Here is a 10036-nt window from a genome sequence, read left to right on the forward strand (position 1 = left end):
TTCTATGACTCCAGCCTAAATGAGAGTGGGGACATTCCCCTGGCCATAGGAGGCCCACTTCTCTCACTGAACTGTCCTCTCAACCTCCTCTGGTAAAGCTCCCAGGTTTTAAGGAGGCTGAAGGGCAAGTCTCTGCAGACCTTGGGATCCAGTGAGCCCATGGGCCCAGCAGCTGAGAGCTGATGAACCACAAAAGGCCGCGCAAAGGGGTTTGAAGTTAGCAAGAAGTAGAGCTTCTGGTCAGTGATGGAAAAAATCTAGGGACTAATGCAAACTCACTATGTCAAGTGCCACTGCTTCCCTCCAGCCTTCTATTCCCTTCCCCTCTCTCTTTCAGTGGGAAGCCGGTCCCCAATTAAGGCTCTGACCAAAGTCAAAGTGGTTGTGCACAGCCTTCTACTACCGTTCCTCATGGAAGCCCAGCCCGCTGGCCTGAGCCTAAACCAGGACCCTGGTCAGTTCAGGGCCACCCTCATCAAGGGTGCCCGCCCCCAGCAGGCGCACCATACGCTCTTGTGTGCACATGCGCGTGCCTCCTCAGCAGCCAGGCTGCCTGGGCCTCACACGTCGAGGCAGAGGCCCCCAGCTGGCAGCACAAATGGCTCCCGGAGGGCCCAGAGCCTGACCCAAGACGGCCCCTCCTTCCTTGGCAGGGGTCTAGTCTGACCTGCGGCTAGATACTGCTGAGAACTTGGGGACAGGGTGGCGGGGAAGACTTAATTGGTCTTCTTTCAACAAATGGTCCTTCGTGCCTACGCCTGCAAGACCCAGAGCCCGCGCCAGCGCAGGTCGTGCTTTGCGGTGGGCGAGGAAGCTACTACTGCACAAAGCCCTCCAGCGTTACCCTTAGCTCGCAGGGTGGGATTGCCAGCCTCTCCGTGTCCTTCTTAAGTGTCTGCGGCTAGAGCTGGACCCAGTTCTGAATTCTTTGCAAGTTTCGTTTCAAATGGGAATTCCTAATAAGGACGACTGGATCTTACCTACCCTCTTCTTGGGTTTGCTCAGCACCCCTCGGCGGCTTTTCTCTGCCCCCAAGCGCTCAGCCTCCTCCAAAATCCCTCCTGGCCTTCGATAAAAAGAGAAGCCCGTTGGTGAAAAGCGAGGCCTACAGCACCGGTTCCTGGACGCAGCAATTCTGGCCAGCAGCCCGACATTACCCGCCAGAGGACGGGGAGCGCCTGCCTGCGAGTCAGAGGGTGGAATCAACCCCAGGCCTGGGCGAAGACTGCGTGGTCTGGGCTCCGGACCCGACTCAATAAATGAGGCTCTGGACAGAAAAACCTCTAACCTCAGATTCAAGGGCATTCCGCAGGCGTATTTACTAAAGATGTCACGAGTAAGAGACCCCGGGGTGGGGAGACCAGTTCACCGAGTGGCACCAACAGGTCCTCTGAGGAGTTCGCGTTCTTGGTCTGAGTTCTGGACAAGAGGTGGCAACAAGATCTGCCCCTGTTCATGATCAGGCTGAAGGTTTTTGTTTGTTTTGTTGTTGTTTCTTTTTATTTCTATCTCTTAAGAGCCATATCACATTCGTATTGCAGCTTTGGGTTGTAAGAAACCCAGTGTCCGTGACAAAAGAGAAATAACACCAAGAAAGTACGCAGAGGCCCGAGTAGGGCAAGACCCTTGCACAATCCTACTAGTTCCCAGCACCTGGCACTTTGAAGTTCAAGACCTGAGTGGGCACCGCGGGCAGGTGGTAGAAAGCCAGGATGAGGAATAGATGGGCTGATGGATCCCTAACCAAACACTCCTGCAGCCAGCATGCCGAGGGCCTTCCTGCAGCACTAGGGCCCCAAGCGCATGGTTCCCCTGCCGAAACAAGGGAACACTGGGGTGTGTGGGGAAGGGCTCTGCCCTTGAGCAGAGAGAATGAGAACATAAGCCCGCAGAAGAGGATGCCTGAGCACCCAGAACCCCAGCCCCAGGCACGGCCTTCGCCCCGAAACTCCAAGAAGGAAATTTGCACTCCTGAACTAGCAAGACTCAACTGAAGAGCAAGGGAGTTCCTGGGTTAGGTATGAGAAAATAAAAGTTAAAGCAAGTTGTGATAAATACCCGGAAGATGTGCTCAAAGCCTATTTAAACCAAATGGGCATGTGGGGAGGGGAGGAGTGAGGGGTTGACAAACAACCCCCCTCCCTGTCTTTCTCCTGGCAAAACCAGCGCAATGCTCTCCAAATCCTGCCCAGAGGAATCGCAGCCCTCACCCCTTTTCCCAGGGCTCCCTGAGCACCTTCCCACTCACACGGATGAAAAAGTTCAATTTACTTTAAATTTTATTTAAAATCTCAACACTCGATCATTTATTTCGTTTTTTGCAACCAAACAAATAATAAATATTATTTAGCGCTTTGTTTTTTTTTTTTTTTTTTTTTTTTTTTTACAAAAATAAAACAGATGATACACTCTCTCCTAGGGCAGCGTAATCAGAGGAAGGGTGTTATGTGGCAGAGGATATGAAGCCCATATTGCCACGCAGCCAGCGCCAGGCGATTTGCACCGACAGGAAGCACGTGGAGGAGTTTGCCATTTGAGTTAAACGTGGCAAAAAGAAACCGATACAGAGAGGAAAGCCGGCTCAGACTCCGGAGGGGCTGGCAGTCACGTGAGCAAACAGCTTAGCATCGTGCACTTACCTCATCACTGATACTGTATTTACACCTCCCAGAAGGAAATTATTAAACAAGTAACAGAACCCCCAGTAACTCAAGCTATATTCACAGCAACTTCCTTTTAGTTCTGCCAAACCTCGGGTACCAAAATAACTGTCCCCAATCGGGTAAGAAAACAAATCACTTTCTGTGCTCAAGACGGAAAGAATGGAAGGGGGGGGGGGCTAGTTTTCACTTTTAAATAATACCTAAAAAACACCCTCGTCCCCTAAATCGGCAGTTTGGGTTATTTCACTCCACAAGTGGTTCTGTTCTGAGTGTCTATAAAGCTTGCTCATACTGTTGAAAAAGGAACATTCACAGATTTATTAGAAAACCACAAACCCCCAAATCAACAAGAGACAGGAATGGCCACAGTTCTTACACGACGTGAGTTTACCTAGATACGGAACCCGGCATTACCCGACACGACGGTAAGTGCTTCTGGTACCAACCAGCACCAACTTCCAACTAACTCACCTGGCCCTGGGTCAGAAAAGACCCTTGAGGGTGAGGGCCCCCCAGTTGCTTCTTCAGTGAGGCTCCCAGAGTCTCCTACTAGCCAAGAAAGGAGGAAAGAGAGGAAATCCCGAATGTACCCCCGGACACCCCCGCCCCGAAGTGCTGCCTGGGTCCAGTCCGTAAGTGAAACCGTGCTCGAGGGGAAACAGTTTTTAGACTCTTTCCCCCTGGGTGGGGAGAGGGAGTTCGAGTGAAGGACGCACATGGCGGTGCCATTTTATAAAGTAGTGTCTACCGGCTCTGCGCAGTTTAAAGCCAGAGGGCTGTACCAGGTCCTGGAGTCAAGCGCCCTTCACTCCCCACTGCTCTGCGCGTTCCCATTACTTCGATTCCCGGGTGCTGGAGTCCCAATCATTCCCCACCCCCTTGCCCATGGTCCTGCGCCCCTCCTCTCGAGCCACAGCGCCGGCCAGTCCTCTCGCTTCCCCGCGCCCTCTGGGCACCCCCGCTCTCGAACGCTCTGGCACAGACCAGCTCACTTGGCGTCGGAGGTGAGGCGCGGCAGGCTGCCGGCGCCCATGGCCGACACATGGTGGTGCGGCGGTGGCACCTGGCACATGCTGCAGGGGCAGGGCATGCCTCCCCAGTGCTGGAAGCCACCGCTGCCTCCGCTGCCGCCGCCCCCGCCCCCCAGCGGGGCTGCCGTGGCCGCCGACGGAGACTTGAGCAAGCCATGCGGAGGCCGGATGGAGCCGACCGATGACAGCCCGGAGCCGGGCAGAGAGGCGCTGGAAACCGCGGCGGCGGCGGCGGCGGCAGCTGCGGCGGCGGCGGCTGGGGGCAGAATGGGGTGGTGCACTGCCGGATGGTGTGCTGCGTGAGCCGCGGCCGCCGGGTGAGCGGTGGCGGCGGGAAGCGGTGCCGAATGTGCCAGACCGCCGCAGGCCGACGGATGGAAGCCGGCGTGGTGGCCTCCGTAGATCTCGCTCACCAGTCGCTTCATCTCCTCCAACGAGTTGGTAAGCATGAGGATGTAGTTGCGCGCCAGGAGCAACGTGGCGATCTTGGAGAGCTTGCGCACCGACGGGCCGTGCGCGTACGGCATGACCTCGCGCAGGCCGTCCATAGCGATGTTGAGGTCGTGCATGCGCTTGCGCTCGCGGCTGTTGATCTTGAGACGCAGCTGCTGCAGCTCCGGCTCAGTCATCTGTTTCTTGTCCTTCTTGGTGGACGACGTAGCCGCTGACGACGTGGACGATGAAGTGCTGGACGAGGAGGACTTGAAGCCACTGCCGCCCAGCTTGTCCCCGGGGTGCGCGCCCGCCGCGCCCATGGCTCCGCGCAGCTCGGCGTTCAGCTCTGGCGGGCAGTCGCTCGGCGTGGACGAGGACACGGTGCCGCCTGTGAAGCCGCTGCCGCTACTGCCCTTGCTCCGGGCGGGCAGAAAAAGGTCATCGGGCTCTGGAGAAGACGGACGACTGGACACCAGGCTGGCGTCCGAGTCCATGGCCCCGGGGGATAGTCTCAGCTTTCGTAAGGTCCTTTCTGTCTGTGTCCTCAGAGCTTCCCGGGCAGAAATGAGACAGGGGTGGGGGGAAGGGGGGAGAATATATGGAAGAGAGAAAGAAGACACTAAGTGAGACAGATATGCTGCTCCTGCCTGCTCCTTAATGCGGGGTCCAGGCACGGGTGGCGGGTCGCTCTGCGTCCACCTCGCTGCTATTTCTGGCCTTGCTCCTCGCCGCATGGGTACTCACGACTCATCTCCTCTTTCTTTCCCACTACCCCCCTCTCCTCTCATCCACAGGTTGTTTTATTTTAGAGAGCACTGGGTGTGCCCTCAGTGAGGGGCGTGCTAGAGGTTTTGTTCCTTCTGTTAGGAATGGGAGAGTGGGGTCTCCAGGACTAGGATAAACAAGGAACAAGTGGGAGCTTTTCTTTGGGTATTGTGAAGATCTAAATAGAGAACTATTTATTTGGTTCCTCAAATGCATCCACCTTATCTCCATCGACACCTTGCAGCAAACACGCGCGCACATATACATTCAGAGACTAGGAGGGGGCCTAGATTCCATGTGCTGCGACTCGGGGCACCGGGAGCTCTCCAACTGACCTGGACTTGGACAGAAAGAGCTGCGGTAGCCTCGACTTATGGCTTTGGGCGAAGAGGATTCTGCGGTGAGCGTGGGATGAGTCAGAGGAGTGAAATCGCTCAGTATAACTGACCGGTAGAGGAGGGATCCGGATCCCCCTCTGTGGGCGCATCCTGGGTCGCTGCCGAGTTTGGGCTGGGGTGGGGGTGGGGGCATCTATCCTTGGGATCTAGTCTAGGGCTCCTGGGGGGCGGGGGCACTTACTGTGAATTCAATTTGAGTAGCTCGCTCCAAAAGGCGCAGTGGAGATCCTGGTTCTGGGCGCTGGTGTCGCGTCGGTCTATAATAAGCATCCGCACCTTTCAGGGATCTGCCGGTTTTTATAGCCGGGTGGCTGCGGCGACGGCGGCGGCGGTGGCCGGGGCGGGGGCGGGGAAGGGAAACAATGTGCTTGTCCTGGAGGGGCAGCCGCGCCAATGAGCTGGGCCCACTGGAGGGGCTGGGAAGCTGATGTCATCCGGGCTAATTCCGCTCAATGAAACCCGCCCGGTCCGGCACACGCCTCCTCCCGGCTCACAACCAATGGGCGTCCGCGGTGGAGAGATTCTTGTGGAGGGACTGGAGGAGACCCAGCGAGCAAGAGTGAGGGGCGAGCGGGAGGAGGAGGGCTGGCTCACCCGGGAAGGAGAGAGGGCAGAAAGCGCATAGGATCGAGGAAGAGAGAAACATCGTCAGTTTTCTATAAAAATACATTCAGCACAGAGTCTGAATTGGGGGACCGAGTGGGCTTGAAACGCGGCATAAAAATTAACCTGATACCCAACACAGCTGGATCTTTGGAGATGTGCGCAGATAACGCTGAGGACGCAGTGGAAGCTTCTTAGCTTTCTCTCTCTCTCTGCGGCTTCCTGCCGCCTGTTGCCGTCTCTTGGGTTTGATCAACACCAGAGCATTTGGGGCCCCAAATTTAGAGGTGAACCATGCACAAAGCCCCCACTTTCTTGGCTCTCAGAGCGCATGTACTAGGGGGTGGTTGCCGCTGCTCCGCAGGCAGGCGGTAGCGCCCCCAGGTGGAAATGCGGGACAGAGGGCGGGCAAGGAAGAAGGAAATCCACTCCCCATCGGTGTTTTGAAAGAAGTCGCAACTCTTCATAAAGTTGAGAATGTTCAAGATCGAGTTATTTCCGTACAGTAACCGCACTCACTCAGAGTTAGTGCATCCAGAGTTAAATATCCCTACCCCCTATTTACCAGCGGGGAAGCCCAGTGATAGCATTTCCAGAACGACTGGTTTGTTTGTAAAGAGATGTCTCAGGCTTCCTCATGCGGTGGGGTAGGGAGCGGAGATTGAACTATTCCCTTTTGACGCGTTTTACTCATCACAGCCTCTCAAATAGGGACATACCTTGACCAGAGATATTAAACCCAATCTGGAGAAGCATCTGAGGTTGTCCAGAGGTACCTAGGCGTTCACCCATTTTACAGATGAGAAAATCTATGACCCTGAAGAAAAATTGCTAAGCCTTTACAGTGCAGCCCCTGCCTCTGGAGTACAGATGCCAGCGTGTAGGAGGATCTCTCAGGGTAAAAACAGCTGCCGCGGCTCCCCAGTTCTTTCCCCCTGAGCTGAATTTCTCACATTCATACAACTCCTCACAACATGTGCGCGCGCGGACACACACACACACACACACACACACACACACACACACACACCTACACTCATACACACTGTGCCCACTTCTCTCTCCCAGGGCATATTAAGGATTCTTGGGTTACTTCCTTTGTTTGGGAACATTTAATATACACAAGGTGTACATTACAAAAACAAGCAAACACAATAATTTGGCTTCATGTAGCAAGGTTACAAAACAAGTTAATACGAAAATTCAGGTTATTGCTCCTACTTCGGTTCTAAGTTTCCCTCCAGGGTTGAGGCTAGAAATCCCGGTGGGTTTTCGCCTTTGACCCGGTCTTGTGCCTTCTGGAGCATTATTTTTCAACCCGCGTGTTTTCCAGCTGGCTCTGCAGCCATCCGTTAAATATGTATTTAAAACTTGAAGAATTGAAGCGTGGTGATATGCCGTCCAACGGTTGCAAGGATGACCTATAACCGTTCAATTAGCAGAATCTGTCACACAGACGGACGAACCCAGGAAGCGGGGTTGGGAATCAGGAAGAGCTCGGACCTTTGGACTTGCCACTCCAACCGCGGTGAGGACGAGTGGAAGAGTCAGCTGTGGGGCCACCAGCTGGGCCGTGGAATTGGCGCCTGCCAGCGTCTCTAGCAGGCACAACGTGCGCGCGCCTTGGTTGCAGGCGCTGCCCTCAGTCCAGCCGCCGGCACGTGTCCCTGAGCTCGAGTCCTTTTTTTGTCGCTTCCCATTGGTATCTGTCTTGCGTTTAGCGGTCTGCAGGAGAGCGTGATCTGACATTCTTTACACGTTTGGTCCCGTGGCTGGAGTTGGAGGCAGGGCCGAAAGTTGGGAGCGCTTCCTAGCAAGGAGCGAGTCTGGAGCCTGCAAGGCAGAGTCCGAAGGCAGGACTTGCTCTCCAAGTTTCCTCCTGGAAGTCCCTAAGACACCCCAGGCCCCAGACCAGCGCCACTGAGCTGAGATTGCGGTGGCAATTCTGGGGCTGTGCAGCACCTCGCGGTGCTCACTCCCTTCCTTCGAAGCTCTGGCTGGCAGCTCTGGGCTGCAGGCCTCTTCTCCTGGCTGCCTTCCCCGAACAACTTCCCTTCGCCAGAATTGCTTGGGAGATGATTGTGGGGCGGGGGACTCTGTGTCTTCCTGGGTTCTTTGGTTGGGGGTAAACTGGACGCTGGACACATTTCGTTGTGTTCCGCCCCCGGAATAATCGGAAACTTAAAGTGGGGCGGCCAGCGCCTGCCCTCGTGCGTCCTGCAGGCGTCCCGGCACTGGTCCAGGTACGGAGCCTGGCGTCCGGAGTGCACCTCCTGTGCTGGTCCTGGGAGCCGTGGTTCCCAGCAGCGCACGCAGTTGAGCCCAAGTCATTTCCCCGGGAACTGAGGGCTCACTAGCCCAGGGTAATGGGCTACGGGGTTTCCTGGCTGGTCCTAGCGTCCTAAAGCAGTTGGTCTCCTCCATCAAAACGGAAGACGTGTTTTTCCCCTCTCCTTTGTGGTTCTCTTGCACAAAAGGCCGGGTGCGTATGGGGCCGGTCTTTGCTCCGCTGCCTGTGCCAAACCCGCCGGGGTGAGGCGGGGGTGGGGGAGAGTGAGGGCTCGCGCGGGGTTCCGGGACGCGGACCTCCCACCGCTCCGGGTCTCTCCCGGGCCTCTCCCAAGCCTTTCGTTCTGCTTCTCCCCTATCCCTTCCCTGAGTTCCTGCTCGCATTCAGGCGGCATCTCCTCCTGGCTGCCAAGGAGAGCGGCGTCCTCGCGCAGAACCCGCCGGAGATGAGGTGGAAGGCAAGGCTCCCGGCACTGGAAAGGAAAGGAGAAAAGAGAAGGGGAGCGGGGAGGCATTTCAGCCATCGCTCCGGGCCCGCAAATCAGGAGGGTGCAGAATGGTAGCATTTGGTGCTCAAACACGTGCGACAACACCGCTCCCCACTCCGAACTCTGTAAACAAATGGCAAATTTTGTTAAAAAAAAAAAAAAAAGTTTTCCTCGCAAAACTCAGCTCCAAGAGCCGTCCGAGTCGGGCCCGTGTCCCAAACCAAGAATGGGTCTTGGCACGTGACAGGTGCTTGATACAGACTTCTGAGTGCATACACGTGCAAATGTGCGTGAGTTGTTGTGAACCTAACTAGTAAAATACAAATAAAGGTGGGCAAGGTGCGTTGTGTGTAGTCGTGTTCACAATAACTGAATTCTGTGGAGTGTATGGAGCCTTTAGAAAGAACGGGCTGGTGACTTTCATCAAGTGATAACCGTGATCACTCGCAGGCAACCTAAGCTGTACCAGGGCTTAGCGGATCTTGATAGACGTCATTTTATTTGTTTTCGCACTGGCCCCAGAGGGAAGTATTACTTTCACTTCACAGATGGAGCAACTGATACTCAGAGAGATGTGGGCATTTGCCCAAGGTCAGGAGCAGAGGGGCTTGGAGACCAGGTGCATCCGAGGACTGTGGATATCAGAGATTTAAAGATCTAAGTCCCTGGTCTCAGTTTCTTCTTGGTAAAGTAGGTTCTTGGCGGCTATCTGCGGTCTTTAATGTGTGTCAGTTGGGAGATTTAGAGTGCATGGGAAGTGCTAATGACACCCTCCCTGGTAGTTTCTCCGTTCTACTAATAACTGACCATGCAGCACTGAGTATCCTGAAGCCCATGCCCTGGTCTGACTTAGGCTTATGTGCCAGCAGAGGCTGAACCCAGAGAGAATTCTAGAAGACTGCTGGAGCTCGGGGAGGAGGGTGCTGTGGCAGGGAAACTGAGGGGGAAACAAGCAAAAAGGCAACCTAACAAAACCCAGACTGATGTACTCCGGGCAGGATCACTCTCCCCTCCCACGAAGCTTACTACAGCCATTTGCCCCTAATTAGGGCTGTCGAAGTTAACCACCTTACCCTTATCCAAGTTCAAGGTGGAATATTAGAATCGGACTGAGGAGGAATGGAATGTACTTGTACTGAATTCAGCTTAGGAACCATTATCTACCCTAATCTTGGCAACCACCTCTTTGATGTTAAGAGGATGGAACGTTGTTCTCATTGTACAGATGTAAGTACTGATGGTTGGAGGGCTCCGCAGGGGCGGGGTTCAGTCTCCAGTCCACCAGATCGTAAGTCCGTGGGGCTTTTATGGCTTGGTCCTACCGCCTCCATTCTCTTTCCAGGGCCCTTGCCCCCCACGCCCCT

At 55.1% G+C, this 10036-nt stretch overlaps 1 protein-coding gene across 1 annotated transcript; it reads right to left on the bottom strand.

Moving 5' to 3' along the window:
• Positions 1–2353: 2353 nt before the first annotated feature.
• OLIG2 (oligodendrocyte transcription factor 2) lies at positions 2354–5775 on the bottom strand. The gene is made up of 2 exons (XM_079155248.1): positions 5474–5775; positions 2354–4679 (listed from the first exon to the last, which is right to left on the bottom strand). The coding sequence occupies exon 2, from the start codon at positions 4621–4623 to the stop codon at positions 3652–3654; it is 972 nt and encodes a 323-aa protein (XP_079011374.1). The 5' UTR covers positions 4624–4679; positions 5474–5775; the 3' UTR covers positions 2354–3651.
• Between the last annotated feature and the right edge of the window lie 4261 nt (positions 5776–10036).

This window comes from Sciurus vulgaris, assembly GCF_902686455.1.
Source record: "Sciurus vulgaris genome assembly, chromosome: 10".
Taxonomy (NCBI): Eukaryota; Metazoa; Chordata; class Mammalia; order Rodentia; family Sciuridae; genus Sciurus; species Sciurus vulgaris.